Here is a 24,153-nt window from a genome sequence, read left to right on the forward strand (position 1 = left end):
TTGGTTGTATGAATTTTTATGAAGAACTGTTATTTTGTTAATAAAGATTTTAAAATGCTCTGAAGTTAAGTGGAAAAAAAGGGAACAATCAGTCCCAGCGGTGTGTGAAGGACACTCAGCTGACCCCGTACTGCCATGCCTCTGTCACCTTCAGGAAACTGCTGTTCCTGTTGCAGCAATGCTGAATGCTGTTGATTTCTCTTATGCAGGTCATAATGCCCTAGAAGGCAGAACAGATATGCTGTTCTGACATACTGACTAGACACTGACTAGGAGACGAGTTTTTCCCTGCTCTTTTACTGAACGATGATTTAACATAGAGAAGAACAAGGTGTTAAATAGATGAGAATAAATTCCTGGTCACACTCATTATGATGTCTTAGGAGATTCAGTGCTAACACAGCCTCTTTCCCTCTGCTATCTTGGCTGCCTAGCTTGTAAATTCGTTATGCAATTTTCTTGGGTTTTGATAATTTACTTCTTATGACAACAACTGAGCAGGTCTTTTACTAAATTTGCAGCTATACCATTCTCTGAAGTTCCAAGGACTTCCAAATCAGGAAGCACTGGAAAAATTCCCTAAATGTATCAGATTCATCTGAGTGTCCCTCACTGATTAGAAATCAGTGCACAAACACTCACTCATCCTGTTCCTGTCCTACATGCTGGCTGTGTAAGTCATTGCCTGTAGAAAGTGAAATGGCCCTACTGGAATATCTGAGCTGTCTTCCCCTGAGAGTGGTATGATCAGAGACTGCCCTTGCTTGGGCCCAATAGTCTGGGTTGGATTTTACCTTCTCATGACAGTAGGTGGTGGATTAGAATTTAACTCTGGAGCATATGCAGAGCATTCTCAGAGGAGCTAAACTGGACTTCAGCTTTAGGAAAACTGAAATCATTCATGTGAGGATACTTGCAATTTAACTCCTCCTTGAAGCCTGTAAAGATGCTCTCACTAAGATGTAGCAAAAAGTCGTCACACTGCTAGAAATGTGGTAGCTGACTTCATTCAATCAGATCTTCTTGTCAATGAAACTTGAGTGACAAGTCCCACAGCAGCACCCATGAGACACTTGAGGAAAGAGATCCTGGTACCTCTGGCCAGTACAAAAGCAGTGTTAAAAAATCACTACCTTCATCATGCCAGGACATCTAAACAGCTTCAACGGGAGAACAGATTTGCTCTTCTGTTAGAGCATGCCCACCTGATGGACAGGCAGAGCTCCCATATTAAAAGAAAAACATTCTATTCTGATTTAAATAGCTTCACTTAATCATTAGGGAACTGTGAGATTGAATAAATAGATGCCATTTGAATATAAATGGTGGAGTCACTTTATTTGTTCCCTTGTGGCAGAGTACATCTGAAAGGATGATAAGCAAAGATAACATATCTTGAAATTCCATCCTAATAAGCAATAAATTACCATGCTGCAAGCAGGCTTTCAAAGTACAATTCACACAATTTCTCAGTTCAACACACAGCCAGATACCTTGAAGGCCAAGTAAGCCACTTTAGAAGCAACAGTAGATGGCAGGCCATAAATGGCAAATAATGAGAGAATCACATGAATCTCTGAAAGTAAGAGTAAATTAATTTTAGAACAGTGAAAGTTCTGAAGCTAAAAAGCATTTTTAATAGTCTTCTGTCAATCCAAAGACTCTAAAAAAGTTTGCCATATAAATAAAACTTTTCAGTGGGATGAAAGAGCTAAACAGGAAAAATCATATGCTCAAAAATAAAAAGGTGGCTTCAAAATATAAAATCATACTACTTGCTACAGCTTTAATTGTTAGCTTCATTTTTCAGTTCTCTCAACTCATTTCCTACTGGAAATGGGGCTTCCATTATTTCCATGTCTAGTAGGAAAAAAAATTACAAAAATTAGGAAGATAAAATAGACACAAAGGATTTGATTGAGACTGCATACACAAGAACGACACAGCTGCATTTCCTTAGGTAATTCTGGTATAAATAGCTGAGTATAAATGCTCACAATCACAAAAAAAAAAAAAAAAGATGTATTAGTGTTTCAAAAAATTATCTTTACTGAAATTAGCTGCTTCTCAGCTAAGAAGCAGTAAGTAACTTATTTTGTGTGCCTTCTTAAGACTTAGTTGGAAGTAACATGGAATCTCTTAAGAGTGCCTTCAGGTTGACAATTAACATGAAACCCAAACAGAGTGAAGAAACCATGCTTAAGGAAGAACAGAATCTTCTTTTGGTTCATCTCAGAAGATTTCCTTCTGTTCTATCACTACAGATCAAAAAAAAACAACCAAAAGAAACCCAAACACAAAAAAAAAAAAACCAACACCATGATATCCAGCCTATAAACCTTTGAGCCTGAACATCTTTCACACATACCTGCTCTGTCTACTGATAAATCCCCAGACAGAGGCAGTAAATGAACTGCAGCTCACATGAACTGTTCAGGCAGGTCACTCACTGCTGACCTTGCCAAGTGCCTTCCTTATCAACCATGTAACTGCCATTTAAATGAGGCCTATACCCAAATGTCACAGAAAATAGTCTGATCCAATGCAGAAGTAGAGCTGTTTCTGCACCAGAGGGAACCAGAAACTACAGCACTAGAATTCCTCCATCAGAGATTATGTTGCTTGCCTTCCAGAAATTATTTTTTAAAGCATTTCAGGGTCAAGTGACTATTAAATGGCACTGTAAACACCTCAATTAGCACTGCAGATTTTAACTGATACTTTGTTCCCCACGACACAGAAACCTAGATGAGTCACACCAGAGTGTGAAATGCTAATATAGTTTTATTTTTAAATATAGCCCAAATTCCTGCTAGTACAACACCTGCAGTTTATAATACTATATAATACTGCATAATACTGTATAATACTGCAGTTCTTCCTGTAAGAATAAATTCTTTCCCTTTGAATCTGCTAGATGACAGTGACATAAAAATATGTCTTTATGTTACTCATTAAGAATGGGGTGAGGAGATACTATAATCCCATCTATCCACAATGAAATCATATATACTATGATAACATTGAAGATCTATGTAAAAGGCCAATGTAACAATGTTGGGTTTATAAATGTTTAACACATTTATCTGTCTTAGATTTGTACATGAGATTGTAAAAGATTGTGAAAACAATGGCTTTTAAAAGGATTTATTTAGCCTATTGAAATAGCAAATGAGCCATAAAGTTTTTATCTGGCTGGGAACATCCAAAGAAATGGTAAAGGAGCAGACTTTATTGCCTTCCTTTACGATATACCAACTTAGAAAAATAGTGGAGATGTGACAGTTCAGGGAAGAAGAGGGAGTGTGGTTAAGAGTAGTTTGGTATGGTTGGTTAGGCATGGCTTACGTCAAACCCATTTCAGTTGTTGGAAAGGTCTAAGCCAGTCCTGACACAGATATTAAAAAATGTGTAGGAGGTGAAGCAGTTTAGGAAACAGCACCTAGGAGTCCTTTCTTTCTGTGTCTCAGGAAGAGACGCAGTGTTCTGAGAGACCTTATGCTTTGACAGAGTAGAATATAATGGAATAGAATAGTTACCAGTAAAGACTTCAGCCTGGAGACACTCTAAATGTGACACATGGGAGGATTACCCTTTGTTATCTAAAAATGTCTTCAGATAGATATGTCTTGAATGTGAGAGTGATATAGAACAAAGAATGGCAATTGGTTTTGTCACTTCATTAAGCTCAAAAATTACTTTATTCTGATACTCCTGAAGTGCATTACTTTCTCAGGAAGACTGTCCTCACCTAAACTATAAGCTTAGAAGGCCATAGGTGGACACTGTCTTATTGACCTATCTGTACCAAATCACAAGAGCTTACTGCCTTTAATTTTTTACCACCATCAGAAGTTCCTTACCTCGCTGCCTCAAGCAAAATCCTGTTGAAGTGACAGTTCAGCCACTGTAATTAGTTTCAGGTAAAAATGAAATCAACCTGAGCCTTGTTCTGCCTGAAGGATGATGTCAGGGTGCACTCCTACAAACCAGAGTAAATAGAAGGGAGCACTTCTATTAATCAAGCAGTAATGAGCCCCAAAGACTGTTACCTCTCATCACAAGAGCACCTCTGCCACAGGCTAAGAATGGGCACTGTGATCTGCAGCCTCACCAGCTTCCCAGCTTTAATTGTCCTCTGCAGACTTCAGACTTTTATTCAGCCTTATATGGTGCAACCTTAAGAGGAAGTTCAGACTTTTGTAGACAAATTGTAACAGTGGCTGCCTACAACACTGTGCAGGTGGCACAAAAAAACCCTGCAAACTTCTTAATTAATCAGGACAGGACCAATAGAACAGTAACTGAAGCTCAATACTTTTCCGCAGGGACTCTGGCAACAAGTGTCTTCATTCCATGTTCTGGTTAGATGTCTAACTGGTGCTTTCTTTCACTCCTAACTCTGCTTTAAAACCATGTTCAGATCTGCCTATGTCACATGTTGATCAATACAGCTTTTTAAAACTTTCCAGTGACATCTGCAATTCTAACCCAATAGTCAATGAACAGGGACCAAGATAAGACAGGAAGTTCTGCAAGAATTTTGTTGGGAAAAACAGAGACCGAAGAGTAATATATTGTAGGCAGTCATGACTAGTAAAAACAAGGAAATTCTGCTTTTATCATAATATGTACAGAAAAAGAATGCTTTTCATAAGAAAAAAACCTTACTTTCTTAGTTGCTTACTCAAACTGCCTGATGTACAGCAGAATGTATTTTGATTTAGGATTTCAGCAGCACTCAGTCCTAATTTTGAAACTCCAGGTTTATTTTCATTTGTTGCAATCAGAGTAGACACTTGTTGAAGGTACTTGACACTTCTGTATTCTTGTTTATTTTTTCCTGTCTCAAAACTGTTATTGAACCTCATGATAAATTTTAAACTGTCTCTAATTTATGATGAAAAGAACTTGTAAAGCTTAATTTATTGAGTAACTTTCATTCAAAGAAAACTTCAACTATTTTATATCAGCTAGGATTCCTAACAGTCCAAGAAGCTCAGTTTTGTACATTTTACAAGAGGTCAGTTGGAGCCCCATGAGACAAGATAATCTGCCAGAAGATCCTACAGCAAGCTGTCAGAGCTAAGAGAGAATCTAAGCCTCCTGATTTATCAGATCTGGGTTTAGGATTTTTCCAAGTCTCATTAGCCGTGGCTGTTGGACTTTTCACCCTCTCCTACGCTGCAGGGCATGTCTGCTTCTTAATGCCATCTAGACATACAATGATCTTGTGCTTGACACAGGTCTGAGACATCACTGATCCTTTTGATCTCTCTTCCCTTCTTGTGACATAACATTTGGCTTTTGGTCTTCTACAACAAATCAGAGATTCGTTATAGAGTGCTAGGAAGGAGTACTTGCTAGGCTTTGCAGGCCCCTACAGGCATTGTGCATGAAATTCAGGCATTTCCTAAATTTGCACATTTTTCCATGATTTCAGGGAATACCATGGTTAAGGTGCTCTTCTGATTTAATGTTTCTGTAAGTTTTACTCCCATAATCCCTAGACAAAGGTCCTTCTCCAAGATCTTAATTCATGAAGGCATTTTGTTAAGTCCAGCCCCTCACACATACACACACTCCCCCTTAGAACATTCTTTACATTATATTCTTGATTCCCACTTGCTTCTCTGTGATTTGAGTTTGCTTTACAGGAAAACCATTTATTTGAGTCGGTCCTGAGCTGGCTGGAAAATATAAAATTTTATAAAATTAGTATCTTTTTTACATAATGTAGAGCTTTTTACATCCTGTTTTGCCCATGAAATGAGCCAATGCAGCTTGCAAAATGTACAATGAGTTAGTAAGGGTAGAAAATACAAGATAAAGATGCTATGCTTGAAAGTATATGCTCTTCCTTCTCACACATTTTCAATTCTGGATTTGGATTTCCAAATTCTGGATTTCATTCCAAATGATGAGGCATTGCCATCTACTACAGTTCTAAGACTTTGATTGATATTGCCTGTCTACCTCACTGTGATTAGTATACCTTTCTTCTCTGCTATAAGTAAGACTACATTATCATCAGTATTGTGAAAGACTGCTCAGCAATAATCACTATTTCAAATCACATTAACTTTTTCATTTCTTATTGAAATGCACACAATCAAATGCAGACTTTTAAAACACTATTTTTGAGATGGTCTATAATTCAAACTCTTCTTCGATTAATCCTTCTTGACCTTTTCAAGTCTCTTCTGTCATTTTTATAAGAAATAAAACTGCTTCTGTGTGGGAAGGAGACCTTTCTAACCATCATCCAAAGCAGTGAAGGTGTGCAATAGGTAGCCTGTGTTTCCAAATGATTAATATTTTTCATTTTTCTTTGCCCTTTGTAATTATTTCCTACTGCCATCTTATTTCACTTTGGTTCTGTGTTTATCATACTTTCATTATCATATTCTGTTTTAAATTAAAGTATTTGTACAAAAATTTTCCTTAATTTTTAGCAACTCAGCACACAGATACAGTTACTGATATAGTCTAGAAAACATAACTACAGTTAAAACTGATAATAGTTTAATTTAATATTGACAACGACATATCATGTTGCTGCTCTTCTTACAGTTTGTGACTGCATCACTTCATTGTGCATTCACACAGATGCACTAAGCTAGAAAGGCAAGAGAAGCTCAGTCTTAATTTTGAAAGCATTTATGACAGGTACTTCTTCCCTAAAATTATAAATCACTGTAGGCAAAGCAAAGTGGCCATGAAGCCTAACAGGAATAAGTGTATTGACCTGCAATTCTGCAACAGATTACTAGTAGTATTGACAACTGTTATTTGCATTATATGTAGGGTTTTAATGTGTAATTTCAATAAATAAAAGCAGCTTAAAAGAAAGTGAGAGAAAAACTTTTTACCAAGGCTAGTAGTGACATGACACAGGACAGTGCTCCTAATGAGCCTGGTAAGACAGAGAAGTCATGAATGTCCCATCCTCAGAAGTGACCCAGGGCTTTGAGCAAGCTGGTCTGGTGGGAAGTATGAGTATCAGTATTGTTGCCTATGGTAGCAGGGGGTTGGAACTCAATGATTTTGAAGGTCCCTTCCCACCCCAACAGTCTGTGATTGCTGCCACTGTGCATCATAAGGCAAGACTCATAGTTCAGCATGTGTACAAGCAAGCAAATCAGAGTAAGGATTTGGCAGTAGGCTAACTCTAAGACTGTTTCAGAAGGTGTTCTAAGATTTCAGTTGGAAACAAGCAGTGGTCCGCTGAATTAATTTTAGGTCAGGATCCGAGAAAGGGTAAAAATTGATCAAGAAAAAACCCACTCAAACCCAGAGGAGGCTGTAGGGTTGTGCAGTGCATTACAATCTCTACTGTTCTAGACTCTTTCGCCTTTGAGTGAATGGCACTGTGCTTTTGGCTACAATCAGGGTCATGGTGTTTGTCTACAGGTGGGTAGAGCTTTACAGAAGCTGTAGCACCTAGCCTTAAGAAGGACTCGCGCATAGTCCTTCTATCTCTCTGTGGAATGTGACTCACTCTGATCAATCCAAGCTTTCCCCATTATAATAAAATTCCCATAACCTGACTGTGCTGTTCATCTCTCCGTTTACAACCCGCCATCGCACAGCTGTGCCGGCAGCGCCCGGGGGGCTGCATCCAGGGGCAGCCCATGGCCCCGGCGGCTCCGAGCCTCCCCGGCGGCCCAGGCCCCGGCCCAGGCCGGCGGGCGGAGTCTGCTCCCGCCGCCGCCTCCCGGCGCCCCCCGCCGGGCCTTCCGCCCGCGCCGGGCGGGATGCGGGGCGCTCGCAGGCGGCTCTGCTCCGCCCTGATCGTCGCGTATGGCCTCTTCTCCCTCTACGCGGCCTACACCGTGTTCCTGCGCCCGCGCCGCCCGGCCGCCCCTCGCTCGCACCGGGACCGCCACGGCCCGCGAGGTGAGTGCGGCCGCGGGGCCGCTCCGAGCCGCCCTGCCCGGCCTGGCCGCGGCCAGTGTGGCCGGGGCGGCGGGTTTGGAGCGGGGCCGGCCCGGCGGGCGGGGCCTGGCGGCGGCCTCCGAGGGAAAACGGGGCCGGCGCCTCACCGCTCCCCGCCGGGCCTGCGCGGGCTGCGGCCGGCTCCGCTGGGCCTCGGCGGGCACCGCGCGGCACGGCAGGGCAGGGCAGGAGGAGGCGGCGGTGCTTGTGGTTCCGCTTGTGTGGTGGTGGCGATGGTGATGTGCGCGACCTAGGGCTGTCAGGCGCTGCGTGAAATTACGAATTTGGGAAAATTAATCAGTTTTCCTACAGTTGTGAATTGGATCTTCTTTTTTTTTTTTATTTTAATGTTAATTACGCTTTTAGGTTTCACAGATCATGTTGCCTTGGGAAATGAAGAGTGGAATCCGTGGGATGCGGATGAGAAAAATGAGCTGGCTGCTTCTCAGCAGAGATATGAAGCTAATCTTAAAATGATAAAATATGCGAGGTCTCACCTAGAACAGACCAGTCTTAGAGTACAGATTTGGGGCAAAGCAGCAATTGGTAAGCAGATGTAGTCAATCTTTATTGCCTATTTAACCCTTCTGGTGTAGCGCTTTTCTGGGTTTCCTGATGACTAAAATTTATGTCTATGATTCAATAGTATGTATATCTGAACATGGGGAGTATTAGGGAGATGCTAGCTGTTACTCAAACTCATAGCAGTATAAGAGTAGTTGAACTCTCTTTGTATCAGTTTCTTTGTATCAGTGCCTTTCAAGGCTCCTCTTCTGCATCTGTCAAGGAAAATGTCTCAAATGGCAAAGAAATGCACTTACTTTTTTAATCCAGTCTAGTTTACAGTATGACACAAGTAGAGGCCTCTTACTTGCCTAAGCACGTTATTTATTTTTGTCACATTTACACTTTGTGAAATAAAGCATCACACAGTGAGAAATAAAGCATTTTCTGTAGTGCAGTGTACTACTACCACTGATGAACTTGGAAATTCTTCTTTTGTGGAAGATACTGACTTTCCCCTCTAGACAAACTGGGAGCCAAAGTCTTCTCAACCTCTTTAACTACTGCTGAAGATGTATCACTGTTCTTAGTTTAGCCTTTTTGTAAATGCCAGGCTTACAGTTGAACTTTCATGTAGCATTGTAGAACACATAAGTATATTGCCTGGTATATTACCATCATAAAAACTTGTGCATTTCACAAAAGCTTAAGGGAAGTATGCTTGTGCTTAAAATGCCAATTAATATTTGCTCATTTTTAGTGGTATGTGTGCTGGAAAGAGTTGCTAACAGAAGCAGTAGTGTATATCTTCATCTGCTGATATTTTGTCAGCCAAAGAATCTTTTTAAATGCCAATGTGGGAAAAATTCATCTTAACTAATTCTAAGTCATATTGTGCAAGAAGCTCTGACATTTCTTTCGCAAATTCTTACGTTGTGATGCTTTTTCATTTTCCAAAAACAATTTTTAGGAGCATAGAGTAGGCAAGATCTGTACATTCAAATTCTCCATCATGTCTTCATTTATGTAGGTCTTTACCTTTGGCAACATATTTTTGGAGGGCACCTTGAGCCAGCTGATGTGATTGCACAGTGGAGAGAAGGAAGCCAAAATGCAGGGAAAACATACTTCAGGTATTGTTCATGATGTTGATTTCAATTGTGTAAACTTTAGTAAATAATGCACTGGAAAGATAAACTAAATGATGCACTGCTCAGGCATTATTTTGGCTGTCTCAAAGTTGTGGTTATTTTAATACAGTTGCAAGTACTTTAATTTTGTATTATTTTGATAACTATGGAATATGCATATGGGTTCTCATTCAAAATTATAATTTATACACAAAAACACATACCTGATAAATCTAACCAGTTCTAGACCAAACATGTCACTGTTAAAAAATAGAAAACTAGAGAGCAAGTTAATCTGATTTATGATGGTTTGTGTTATTAAAAAATTTATGTAAAAACTTGCCAATTCCGCGAGAAAGAGCAGCCAAGAGACCTCAGTGGCAGGGTGAGGATACAACCCTGAGAACGGTGTAAAGAGCTGGGGCCTGGGGGCTCATAAATGATGAAATCAAGTATACATGTGTGAGGCAGCAGGAAGATGCCTCCTGCTCTTTGGTTTCTGCTGTATTCAGGGGAAACGGACTTGGCTCATTCGTTCATAAATAGGAATGTGTCAAAACCATAATTTGTTTATAACAAAGGCTACCTGTAAGACCTAGCTTCTGGTTAGCTACTTGATTTGCAAACCAAATTTTGTATGGAAAGGGTGATTATGCTTGAAACACTGTTTGCTTTAACAGTGGTGTTTGATCTGTGATCGTGTATGTTTTAAGACTGTTGTCAGTTTTATATTATGCAGCGAATAATATAGAGCTTTTCTCTGAGTCCCTATTTAATACCATTTTAATGCTTTCTGTGAAGATACAGTGGAATCTGAAGGAGTTTTTGTCTCTTTGGCCAGTTAGCCAGTCTGCAGAAATAGGTCTCCTGCAACATTAGTCACTTGCATCAGAACCTGCCTGTAAAAAAAAGTTTTCTTTTGATATATAAATTGCATAGTTAAGTGAGCTTAACTTCTGAAACACGTGTTGCTTCGAAGGCCATTTTTTCCTTGTACAAGATGTGGTTCTAGCTGAAATATTTGAAGGTAGTGTTTGAAGTACCCAAGTGATTGTGAATTGAAAGGAGGTTTTAAGTGATCACAAAACTTTTTAAAATCATTTTGAATTGTTTATCAAAGTATCTAACAGTAAGAATGGTACAGGCCATAGAGTCTTTCCAGAAGAAATAGATGAATTCATGTACTTTTTAACAGAAAAAGCTATATTCCTTGTCTGCAAATAAAAGATGATCCTACAAGATTAGAGAATCAACTATGAATGATGCTTCTGCATCTTGGTAGTCTCCTTGACAGAGCAATAGAGTTTTCAATTCACAAATATAGAGAAAGGATACAGTCCTTTCTTTGAATATTGGGCCAGTGCCTACAGTGTAGTTTTAGTGGCAAAAGACTTTGTTGTTTCCAGAGTTAAAATCTTAGAAGCTATAGAAATCCGTGATACTGTGGCATGATAGGTTATCTTCCTGGTATTGACATAAGAATTTCTTTAGGCTCTTGCTTTCCACATTTATAACATGAAAATAATTTGCTGTACTTAATGAGTCTGTCACTTGACTGATTTTGGTTATTTTCTTTCTAGTGTGCCTGTTTCAGATGATTAATAACCTCACGTGTTTCCTTAGGGTATGCATCTCTCAAAGAAAGACTTCTATGCCTGCATTTAAATATCTTCTTGTTATGTCTAGATGTGCCTGGGATAATTGAGTCCCTATTCTAATTTCAACTTGGATGCTAGGTCCTATAAAAATACAAAGCTTAGTTATTATCAACATAACGAAGGCTAGTAGAAACTTGTGCAAAGTATAGAAAATATGCAATATAACTGTTATTTTAACAACTAGGCTTCTGAAATAGCTACTTTTTACTCTATTTGGAAATACTAGTTCATGTTGTGGAGAAGAATTATGTGATTTTTGGCTTCTCACTGGTTATTTTCTAGAATTGTTACTGCGTGGCTGAGGTAAATTATCTTTTGATTACTAGATGAGGCTAGAGGGAACTAGCTGAGGTGACATATTTGGAGAATATGTGCTGTTCTGCAGTTCTCTGTGGTAAGTCTAATGATTGTTAAAAAATAGATGTCTGGTGAATGTTTTTAAAGAATAACAAATCTAAAGACATAAAAATGCCAAAATACCACTTGAACACAGTTACATGAATAAGCCCATTCTGTATATTTATGATGGAGAATGCACATCCCTAATACAGATTTTGATGGGTACATATTTCCATCAAAGAAGTTGCCTAAAAAAATACATGAAGTATCAGCTTCTCTATAAAATGCAGTGATGTTTATTTAAAAACAGAAGTGGTGAAGGAACTTCATCACTGTGGATTTTAGTAGCCTCTTGGCACATTCATACAAAAAGCAAGAGAACATGATTTAACACTTTCTTTGGCTTGAAGCAATTCACACCCTTCTCTCCTGTCATCTAGGAGATGTTGTAGAGCACAGAGTGCCAAACTTCTTACCTCTTATTTGGCAAGAGCTTTCCTAAATTTCTATTTCCCCCAAGTCACACCCTCTCTATTTTATAAGCATTCCGTGCTGCCTTGCCTCAGTCAACTAGGAGAGGTTTCTGTCTATCAGAGGATTCCACCTGGGATAGCTTCTGGCAATTTAGTTTTAATAAAACCATGTAGTGAAGCTTTTTGAAAATCCAAAACCACTATGCCCACTGGATCCTCTTTATCTGTGTTCTTATTGACATGCTTCATCAGATTAATGAAACAGGATTAACTCATTCACAGCAGCGCTTATCCGCATATGTGATCAGTGATCTTACCTATTGATAAGATTCAGTGATCTTACTGTTTATTACAGACTCTTCCAGAGAGGGAATTAATACTGACTGTTCTCCAGAGTCCTCTCAAGTTGTTTTTGTAGATGGAAGTCACTTCTGTGATTTGGACTGCTCCTTTCCAAGTTCATTTCCTGATTTTCTCATTTTTATGTAATTACATTTTGCATACGGAATATGTGTATGCTGGATGTATTTATTATTATCCCTATTACTGCAAGTGTTAAATTTAATCCTTGCTATTAAAGAATGGCTGTCTCAACACCTTCAGAGTGGGCACTATAAGACCCAGTCTAAAATAGCAGATTTTTGTATGACTGTCTATCACTAGTAAGGAAAAACAAGGACTTTGTAGAAAGCAAATCACGTATTTAGTCCAAAAAAACTTAACCTTCCCATATTATCTTTGCTCTAGCCTTCATGTGAGTGGTTAGTACTGTAAGGACTGCTCCCTCCATTTAGCAGCTTCTGTAGTGTCTCTTCTATTTCCCAGTCACAGTTGTGTTCTGATTGGGAGTTAATAGCACAACCCTAGCACGGTGTTTTGATTATTAAAGTATGGATTTATGAGACTTGCACTGTGTTACTTTTTTCCCCCCACTGTAATTTTATGCTGTTCAACTACATATATTCCTACACACAAGTCATTGCTTCCTGACCTGTACATCTGTTATTGCTGTAAAGCTGTTACCCTCAAAGTGCTGTGTCATAGGAAAAACCCTTTTTCCCCAAGTCTCTTTGCAAGGTGATCACTTGTACATATTTAGTCTCTATTTGAGGCATTCCAAAGCTCAAGGTATTCTCTCTTAGGAATCCCAGTGATTCTGTTCTCATTGTCTTTTAAACTTTGGATTTAAGTCTTGATCTGACTTAGCATTTAATGAATGATTAGAAATCTTTATTCCAAGTCATGAATCTTATGAATCTTGGCTCCAAAAAACACACTTCCACCAAGCCAGCAGCATGTCAGCTTAACTCCGGTTTAAAATACACTTGTCTAAGGTCAGTCTGCCTTAGATAACTTCACTGGAGTAGTCTTTACAGTTTTTGTTGTGAGAGCTTTTTTCCTCAGCAAGTATATTTGAACTGAAATTAGCTGTCAGTCTCAGCACTTCATGAGTTAAAACTCATGCTCACTCTAAATTAAGTTTTGCTGGTAGCTGAAAAACTAGTAATGCAGCAGACCTAGAAAATTATCACTTAACTGACTTTTATTTTAAAAAAAAGCTGTTTTCTCCCTCCGCTTTTTCCCAAGCTGTGTAACTGCTACTTCTTTGCATTCAGTCAATAATCTGTTAAAATACCGGGTAACTAAAGAGCAGGAGCTGGCAAATACTGGTTTGTTTCATTGAAGTTCATAAATGGTTTTTGTCACATATTTGCAAATGATTTAAGAGTTGGTAATTTTGCTACATGACTGAAATTCTTCTGTTAAATACATTGTTGAAGATCTAGAAATGTTGTTTTATAACTAAAATGTTTGTGCTTACTACCTTGTATCAGAGCCTCAAGTTTGACCTGGGTCATACAGCCAACCTAAGTTTACATTTGGATAGATGTTTCTTGTGTTATCAATTCTACACAGAAGAAACTTAATCAAAATACTGAGAAAAGTAGTATGCAAGACTAGCTAACTGTCACTCTTAATGATACCAGATTGTGTATAGTCTTCAGGTTTTTGGGAGGGCCTCTCTCTTGTTCTAATACAGCATTCATTGATTATCACTGGAATTAAGAAAATGTTTAACCTTTAGTGAACATCAAGGTGCACCCTTTTTTGAAAGGTGGTTGATTTACATACATTTTGAGGTTTGAGTATTGTACTAGTTCGGATTTATTGACCTTATTTAAGTCAATCACCTTTTTCCTGAATAAAAATGAAAGCAGCTAAGCAGTACATACTAACAGCAGAAGTGGTTGTAGTTGCACATTAATTTTGCAGTATATTGCATTTTCTTTATTGAAGAAAATATCATCTCTGGAGTGCAGTGTAGTAAGACTAGCTAGAGGACTGAGGCCAATAATTTGTCTTACAAAGTCTTACTTTGTTTGATGTTGTATTTTGGCTTTCTCAGCTTCCTCACTGGCCCATCTGTAGTTCCCGGCTATTTCTCGGTAGAAGCGGAGCATGTGGTGCTGGTGCTGAACGGGAGGGAGCCGGCGAAGATCGCCTATGCCACGCAGTGGCTGCACTACGCACAGACACTGATGGAGACCCGCAAAATCCAGCACGTGGCTGTGGTGCTGCTCGGGAACGAGCAGTGCAACAACGCCTGGATTCAGCCATACCTGAAACGAAACGGGGGATTTGTAAATCTGCTCTTTGTTACGTATGACTACGCGTTCGTAAATGAAGAAGATATTTTCCAGTGGCCTTTAGGAGTAGCTACGTAAGTGCTATAGACAGAAGTTGCAATTGATTCATTAATTGTTGTGCATGAGGTATGGAAAATATGACTCTTACTGCTTTTGCCCAAAACAATTTTAATAAGTAAATTGCAGAACGTGATCCTATCAGTCATTTTCTAAATCAGGCATTGGAGTCTTTGAAAGTTGCATTTAGCAATAAAAATTATAACAGGAAAACGGTACTAGTGTTTAGGAAACTTTAGGAAAATGAACCTGTGTCTCCTGAGATTTTCTGTTTATTCTTTCTTCAGTAGATTTGCTCTTGAGATTATCATGACTGCTGATGTAATACATACCAGTGATATGGAGATTCAAAGGATACTTATGTAATAAAGTTGCAGGTACTATTTGTTCAGAAAAGAAAAGAGTACTTTTTTTAACCTCTGCTATGGCTCAAAAGGCTTCCCGTTTGGAGTTGTTATACTCCAGTATCACAGTAGTGTAAACTGGCTTAACTGCTTGTTTAAGAAAACCCATTTTTGTTATACTTAAGTGCTCAAACTATTTATGTGGAGTAAATAAAGGTTAGGTTCAGCTAAATGCATTTTTACTTCTTATTAACAGAGTTGATAGTTGTTTAGCTACTTACCAGGGTAATAGAAGCTGAAAGGAATACAGGATTATTTTCATACCTTGTGTTGAATTTGAATTCAATATCCTATATTGATCTAGTTTGCTCAACAAGCTGGAAAACTGTACAGAGCTTTTTATATACAGCTTGAACTTGTTCACAGTGTCTCTGACATATGCTAAATTTGGATTATTGATGGTGTCAAAGAATCAATGGTATTGGAAGTTCCTAAGTGGAAAGAAGTTGAGTTTTGAGATGCAGAGATTAGGGTGACAGTTAAGAGAAAGCAACAACACTTAGAACAATAAACAAGGGTGCAAAGCTGGCTGGAGGAAGATAAATTTGGTATCAAAATTGGGTTTCCAGACCTTGCATACAACAGCTGTAAAAAACAGGTTAAAGGCAGAAAATTTGCTGGATTTTCCAAGTAAAGAGGGAAAATGAAGATGTGGAATGATGCAAAAATATTTGTCATGAAGTTTCTAATGCTTATTAGAAACTAAGTGAATTGACATTCCTCATGCAGGAGAAGAATGAGGACAGGACTGCTCCATCACATAATGCACAATAAGCTATTTAGTAGCCAAAAGATTCAATTATTGAGTTCACTCAGATCAAAGTAAGATTTTCCTTTGAGAGGTTACCAGTGGTGTTTTCAGTAGAGGAGCATATCCAGAGATTAAGGTAGGTGAGACTTACATGCCATAGCTACTGTTAAACTGGCCATTTCAGTCAAAACTTGTGGTTGCATCAAGAACAGCTCTTTGGAAAAGCATGTTTGTCCAGGACATTCTGTAATCTGCACATTTAATATATCTGATGTTGAAAGACGATATTAAGTATTCTGGAAACTTTGTGAAGGGCCTGATGGGGGTAAAGGGAATAAAGACATACTTTTAGGACAGGATGTGACTTGGTTTACTTCTGAGTCTGTCTGTAGAGATGGATTGGCAACAAGCAGGTTGTTTTAGTCATAAAATATGATGAACTGAAAATGAAATGCTGCAAAATGTTTTCCTTTGATATGGTTGTCTGACTTACACATTTTTTTTACAGCTACAGAAATTTTCCAGTTGTGGAACCCAGCTGGTCAATGCTACATGATCCAAGATCATATCTATGTAATTTCTTAGGAACAGTTTATAAGAATTCTTCTAGAGAAACCCTCATCGAAATTCTGAAACAGGATGGGCTTGACAAACTTTGCTGGATTGCAGGCAGAGAACAGTAAGACTTTAATTTACTTCATGAAAATATTCTAAGTTTTTTGCCCGGTTCATTATTACCAATCTTTTCTTGAGTGTTAAAAAATAATACAAATAAAGGTAATTAGTCATTAAGTCAGGGAATAGTGCAGAGACTCTTCATTTAAGTCAACATAACAGCATTTCTGTTATATTTTACATGAGGCATATTCTTAAATCTAGTATAGAAAAGTCTCGTCTATATATAACCTATATAACCATGAAAGACCTTCTGCTTTTTTCTTACAAATATTTCATTACGAGAAGAAACACTTATCTTGTATTTTGTGGAGTTTAATGTCTTTAGCCAAAGAAAAATGACCCATATTTTGTTGTGTTCCACATGGGAGTGGATTTAATCTGTAAAGCACAGTTATTTTTTCACTAACAAGAGTAGGGTTCTGATTGTATTTCTTACCTTTGAAAAGCAACACCTATAAAATGCTGGATAGCAGGCACAGTGGTGCTTAGGTAGACCTTAGCTGCCCTGATGAAAGAGTCTCAGGAGATGGATTGTATGTGTGACATAAACTCTTATCTCCCACACATCTTGAGCACTTCAAGTAGATGAATTCAGGTTAAACCAATTGCTCTGCATCCTAGCTTTTGAAGAACAAACCTCTTTTGAGGCCAAAAAAAGTCATTAAAAAATCCATTGAGTGTCTCCCTTTTTGTCTGTTTCTAAACTGTGCTGTGAAGTAAATTGACATATGCATCATCCAAGTCATGCAGAAGATTTGGAGTGGCATTTCAATTTGTTTCTTACACTTTTAAGTGTTAATAATTTCCAGAAAGGGCAACATATTACAATCTATTTTTAACAGTGACATTTTCAATAAATTTTTAGAAGACTTTTAAGAGCAGTTAAGATTAAAAGTAAAAGTCAATTGACCGTGTGTGTAATATAAAATTTTTACACTTATAGCATTTTCAGTTTTATAACTAATAGAAATTAAAGCATATCTGTATTTTTCCATTGCAGTGCCCATGAAGAAATTATTAATTTTCACTCGTTTTACTTTCCTAGGTGGCAGCCTCAAGAAACAAATGAAAGTTTCAAGAACTATCAAGATGCCTTGCTGCAGAGTGATTTGACATTGTGCCCAGTGGGAATAAATACAGAATGTTACAGAATTTATGAAGCTTGTTCATATGGATCTCTGCCCGTTATAGAAGATGTAATGACACCGGGTGATTGCGGAAATTCATCAGCCTACCACAGTGCTCCATTGCAATTATTAAAAACCATGGGGGCTCCATTTATCTTTATTAAAAACTGGAAAGAGCTTCCTGCTATTCTAGAGAAAGAAAAAAAAATGAGTTTACAAGAAAAGATTCAAAGGAGAAAAAAGCTTTTAGAATGGTATCGAAACTTCAAAGCATGGATGAGACAAAAATTCATTAACACTTTGGAAAATTCATTTTTGCCCAGTGATAAGGGATAAATTGTCCCTTTTGAAAATCTAGAATAGATGACAGCCTAATTTCCATTAACCTGAGGCAGCTTTTATTTAAAAGTAACCTCACAGGACAGATGCATTTCTTTTAAAGTCAGTGGAATTGCTCTAAGCTTGGCCAAGAGCTACATTTGGCACTCCATCTTTAATGATTTTCAGAGAGGTTGTTGATGTAATATGACAGTACAAGGATGACAACAATTTCATGACTATTTTCATAATTTTTATGTTGCTTTGTGACTTGGTAAGAAATTTTAAGGATAATATCTTTGAGCATGTGCATTTGGTAAAATCCAACTTAAGAAAATCAGTTGTGTTTGAAGAAAAAGGAATGGAGGCTGAGTGGTACAGGGTAATTTATTAGGGAAACTAAAAATGAAAAGTATTATTACAAAATTGCCAGGTTTAGCATATTCTGGTATGTGCTCGTTTTGAAAATGTGAACTGTTTACTTGGTTGACATTTCATTTCCAACAAAGTAACCATAAAGCTAAAGAGTGTGGAATAAAAATGTGTATTTCAAGGTAAAAATAGAGAACTCTTTCTTGAAAATATTTGATAGCAATATATTTAATCTTTACCCTGAGATATCAAAATTACTTTCTTTAATTTGTTTTTAGTCTTGGGCTATACCTTTCTGTGTTTCTGCTCTTTCATTACCTGTAGTTACAGCTGCACATTCAGAACACCAGGCTTTAGACATGAACCTGCCTGTAGCTTATCTGATTGCTCAAAATCTGCTGAAACTCGTCAATGCCAAAAGATGGCAGAAGTGTAATACTGCATGGTTATGGTACTATGTGTACCATAAACAGTTTCAATTTTTTTTGTTAAATGTAGCCAAAGGGATCTATTCCTGTTCTTGTGTGTGTGCAGTTCCCTCCAGTCTGTTCTGCTGAGCAGTAGGACTGCACACACACCACTGCCATACCAAAGGGCTGTAGTAGCCACTTCTGTCTGACCACAGCATGACACGTGGGGTTGTTCTCATGCAGCAATTCAAAGGCTGTACAGCTAATTAGTAGTCATTTGTGTACTGATTCTGTCTAGTTCTGGAGCATGTGTCACACAAGGGCACTTCTGTGGGTAATGTGAATTGTCTGTCTAAGGTGAACTGCTGTTATCATCCACCCATTTAATCTGAAGTGTCCTGCAGTTGCAGTACAATGCAAACATACTCCATTCAGCTGAGACTGGAAGTAGGGCAGTGAGTTGATGAGCACTCCTTACAGGTGGACATTGTTAGACCAAATTCACAGCAAATGTCCAGCACACTTAGGATCTGAAGCTCATCAGCAGTACACACCACTTGAGGGTTCGAGGAAGCTTGAGTGTCTGCAGTGACCATAGAAACGTGGAATGCTTTAGGTTGGAAGATCATGAACCTTCCTGCCAGGGGCAAGGACACCTCCCACTATCCCAGGTTGCTCAGAGCACCATCTAGCCTGGCCTTGGAATAATTCCAGGGAGGAGGCATCTATATCTTTTCTGGACAACCTGTTCCCAATTCTCACTACTGTAATAATGTAATCTTAGTGCTGTATTTTTCCTCTAGTAGAATCTTTATCTCTAAACAAGCTACAAAACTGCAGAACAATCATTTGGAGCAGTGTTTCTCAACTTGTCAGCAAGAGATCCCTTGGCACTCCTGCAGGATTTCAAGAAACTGCAGAAAACAGCTCTTAGAAATCTTAACGAGTCAGCTGAGGTTCTTATAAAAGAGGCTGTAGCTCCTAAAAAACTGTAGTTGGTGTAGTTTTCAGACTTCAACTGAAGTCTGAAAAACAGTTGAGTATGTAACTTGGCTCATCAGCAAAAGAAAGATGCTGCTATTGATGTGCTCATTTCTAAGTAATGTGTGAAATTTTTCCAAACTCAGGGCAATTGTATGTTAAGGGAGGCTGAGACATATACCAAAATTTTAGTAGAATTTCACTTTACAGCTCCTTGCCTACTTTGGGAGTGCAAAGGGAATTATTTTATCTATTGAACCAATTCTTGACACTGCAAATTCACCTTTTTCCAGCAGGAGCTGGTACCAAGAGTTTTTTCTTGTGTACTATTTCTAGTGCTAATGGAGCAAAACATTTTGAAGTCAAGGGAGGGATTCCTAACACATTAGGCAGATTGCTAGTGTTTTAATTGTTCTCTCATTCCACTGTCCAACATGTGGAAGAAATTGTCAACTTTGCTATATTTAGATCCAGAGCTGAGCAAGACCACAGAAAGGACCTTGGTAAAGAAAGGATGAGACTGATGGAGGAAAGACAGTGGGGATTGCAAGAAATCAGAGAGGATGTCTTACAGTGGTAGAGAAACTGGTTAAAACAAGGAAGTGGTTAAGCCACTGGCAAAAAAGATGGCATGCCACATCCATGTAGGAGCAGATAGTATCTACTGTCAGCTACTGTCAGTGAGAAGATGACAAATCAGTTCAGTTGTTTATTGCTGAGAAGTGAATGCACCCTCTGATTTTGTGCTTAGCCCTCAGGTTTGAGACTGGGATCATGGAACATCGCTTTCCAGGCACAGAACAATGCCTCTTGTAACTGTGCCTGGTGCTTCTTGGAGAGATGCACAGAACTGAGCCTGTCTGGAGTTGGAATGCCAACTGTAGCTCCAAATGTTAGACAGATTGCTAATTATGTGGTGTTTTGCATCACACTTACATTGGTGTGTGGAGTATATAACTCTACCAGTTTCATTATCAGAAGCATTTCCTGCTGATGAAAACTTTACAAATTAAGCTGAATTGCCTTGTTATAAGAAGAAACAGATCAAGCTTCTCCAAACCTTAGTGTAACTCTCTCTCCTGCATTATTCTGAGCCCATTGAGTGGCTGTGAACATCTGGCATAAACAGTTTAGAAAATCAGTTTCTAAAGAGCAAAATGATTCCAAAGAAACATAACCAGTCTTCATAACTGTTTGTAATCCTGTAGATAAGGACATGGCTTACAAATGACCCATCTACCATTTGCTTACTATTCTTGGATATTTAAGTTGTGATAGTGTATTTCAGTTGTTAGGTTTACCATCTTTCCATTGCTGAAACTTACAAAAGGAGTGAAACAATGGAGAATTTTCTAGAAGCCTTTCTCACAGCAAAAAATAAGTCTGAATTACGATCACTGTGTGCTGGAGCATCAGTTTCTGTCTTGGCTTACTGCCCTCACCAAAACACTTGCAAAACCACAGAAATCCTGTTTCTTCTTGGCAAATGCTGCATGTTAGTAATAGCCACTAAGAACTGGGCAAACTCAGGAGCAGCTTCCATGCTACTGATTCCTAAAATAGTTCCAAGAATTCTTCCTGCTGTGATCAGAAAAATGAAGAAGATTGAACAAGATTATGCTTATTTTGGCCTGTTCATAAAAACTGATGTTGGGAGAGGCAAAAAGTATTTCAAATGCAGTTCCAACTCTGCTATAAGAAACTGTTGCTTCCAAGAAAACTGCTAGCATAAGGCATGTTGGGACTGCCATTTCCCAATAGCTAAAAAGGGCTTTAATGTTTATGTAGTACTGTGAATGCTACACAAAGGGTTTGATGAGTAAGATGAAAAGAAGAGCTGACCTGATGAAAATGTGCCTGAAAGGATGATGTGCAGTTTGCATTGTATGCCAGGACTCCATGTTGGTTGGGATTTTTTGCTTTCTGAGTCCACAAAGTTAAGTTGTATTATAAACCCTTCAGGGATCACTCCAAAGTGATGCTATAAAAACCATGCTGTGCAGCAGAAGTGACAGTGGATCTAAAATCTCATTCCGTCATTTTATGCAGTCACACAAAATTACATAAAATTCTTACTCCTCACCAGTCCACGAATCATAACTAATAATCCTCTTGATAAAGAAACTATTGCAAAAGGTCACATTATCAGTCCATATTTAAACTATTTGGGTGGGTCAAATATCAGGATTTCTTCAGTGTCTCCTGAACAATAAAAACCAGTAAATGGTTTTCAATATATCTTACCAATGTAATTCCCTTTTACTACTAGCCTGAGCATGGATAACTGCTTTGAGTGTTAAAATGTCTCCACATGACTCTAGTTTTAAAGAATGTGAAAGCTGAAAAGGCACTAAAGGTAAAATCTGAGGACCAAGAGGAATGCTCAAGAGAAAAAGGTTAATGCCTGTATACATTTAGATTTTGTATTTATTTAATTCAAGGGTTTAAAGAGAAAATCCATCTTAGACTGGAACTACATGGCAGTAAGATGGTAAAGTGAAGATTTTCTGAACAGGCTGTGTGTACCATTCACCCCCTAGGGTCTGGTGGTTCAATTTGGCTACCTTTTTAAGTGTCTTGATTCAAGGTCCAATAAAGAGGCCTCAGTCTTCAGAGGAAACTGCTACACATGTTGACAGTCAAGAATCTGTTCAAATTGCTGTAGTTCAGTACCCAAAAGCCAGTGCCTGTTGTTGACAAGCTGGCCACCCAGCCAGGTAGTGGTACAGTACCATCTTTTACCTCCTAATTGTGTCGAGTGCCCTGGCAGCACAGGCATTGGAATCCTCATTTTCTTCCCTGAGCACTCTTGGATCCTGAGTGCAACTCCATGAATGCCTCTAAAGTAGAATGCAAGATATTTCTGATCCACAGTCACACAACACAGATGTACTTCATATTTCTGATCCACAGTCACACAACACAGATGTGTTTCATCAAGCATGCCATGAAATAACATGACTCATTCTCTTAGCCAGTCTTACAGCAGCTTAATCACACAAGGATTGCCTGAGGTAAGACTCCTCAAATTGCTTCCTGCATTCAGCAGTCCCATTTGACAGTGCAAAATTTCTGGATTTCACATGACAGCATTCACCATTCCTATAGTCTTAATTTTTTTCATCTTCAGGAATATATAATTTGTAGCTTGGGGTGCATTTTAAAATAAACAGAACTGAAGGTATTACACACAGTTTCATTAAATATGTGCTTTCAGAAGCTATGAGATGTAAAGTGAATGCATCAAACAGAAATGAGTCATTCACTAAGATCCAGATGAAGATACAACCCATTGAAAGACAGAAAGTTATGCAGGTGGCCACAAACGAAGAAAAATAAATCTCTGAATTACTGAAATTAGCCTGATTCTTTCAGATTAAGTTATTCAAACAGCACCAAACTGTTAAATGTTGTATTTTGAGTTTGCTGTGTCAAAGGGGTTTTGTTCAAGGCTCAATATGTAAGGTTTCTACATAAGTGTTTCTTTTCATGTTTTTTTTCCTCTGCCATGGAGTTCTTTTCTGAAGAATAAAGGTAGTCTGTGGTCATGAAGGCAGATCCACTTTAAGTAATATTTTCATAGCAGATGCTGAAACATCTTCCTCTGTGGCTGCTTATTTAATGCATGAAGGTGTTTGTGACAGCCCTTGTCAGCAATGGGGCTACCACAGTGCTATATCTTATTGCAGGGACTTCTCTGGGATGTGAAATAACCTTGGTTCATGCCTTCCATCCAGCCTGGACACTGCCACTGCCCAGCTGCCATTTCAGAAGCACAGCCACCGGGAGCTTCTGTGTTGAATCTCATTGCTCCAGCTTTTGGCAGGGGGCTGAGGAAGTGTGGGATGGGATGGTAATGGGCTCCTGGGGAGAATGAGGCTACCCTCATTCTCACTGAATATGGAAATGGAGAATTAAGGGCAGCTCTGTTTCCCCTGAGGAGAAATAGAGTGTAATGATTAATTGCTGTAGGAATTTAAATGGAGCTTCACACTTCCTTCAAATGCTAGCATAGCTTTGAGATAGCTAGTGATGTGTGTTTTGTGGTATGCAGTCTTTAATTGCATATCCCTTTTGCTGGAGGGTTCAATTTATTAATTTAATAGTGTTATATCAATCTCTGTCTCTTTGCTGATGATTGTGGAGTATCATGACTGTTTTACAGTAAAAACTAAATAGTCTTACTAATGCTAAAATTGAAGACAATATTCCATCTGATGAATACCTAAGCAGAGATCTGTACATTATGCCATGTGGTACCAGTTTTGCTTCCTTCCCCTCTCTAATCAGGCTCTGACTGTTTTTTCTTCTGTGTCTCTTTTCTTTGCTGACCCTCTTTTCACATTGTTATTTTCAGATTAGAGA

General features: G+C 38.6%; 1 protein-coding gene across 1 annotated transcript; it reads left to right on the top strand.

Annotated features, from left to right (window-relative positions):
• Positions 1-7,700: 7,700 nt before the first annotated feature.
• On the top strand, positions 7,701-23,148 carry RXYLT1 (ribitol xylosyltransferase 1). The gene is made up of 6 exons (XM_036401095.2): positions 7,701-7,899; positions 8,305-8,484; positions 9,473-9,575; positions 14,450-14,764; positions 16,411-16,581; positions 17,626-23,148. The coding sequence occupies exons 1-6, from the start codon at positions 7,758-7,760 to the stop codon at positions 18,041-18,043; spliced, it is 1,329 nt and encodes a 442-aa protein (XP_036256988.1). The 5' UTR covers positions 7,701-7,757; the 3' UTR covers positions 18,044-23,148.
• Positions 23,149-24,153: the final 1,005 nt, after the last annotated feature.

Source organism: Molothrus ater, chromosome 5 (genome assembly GCF_012460135.2).
Source record: "Molothrus ater isolate BHLD 08-10-18 breed brown headed cowbird chromosome 5, BPBGC_Mater_1.1, whole genome shotgun sequence".
In the NCBI taxonomy this organism is placed as follows: Eukaryota; Metazoa; Chordata; class Aves; order Passeriformes; family Icteridae; genus Molothrus; species Molothrus ater.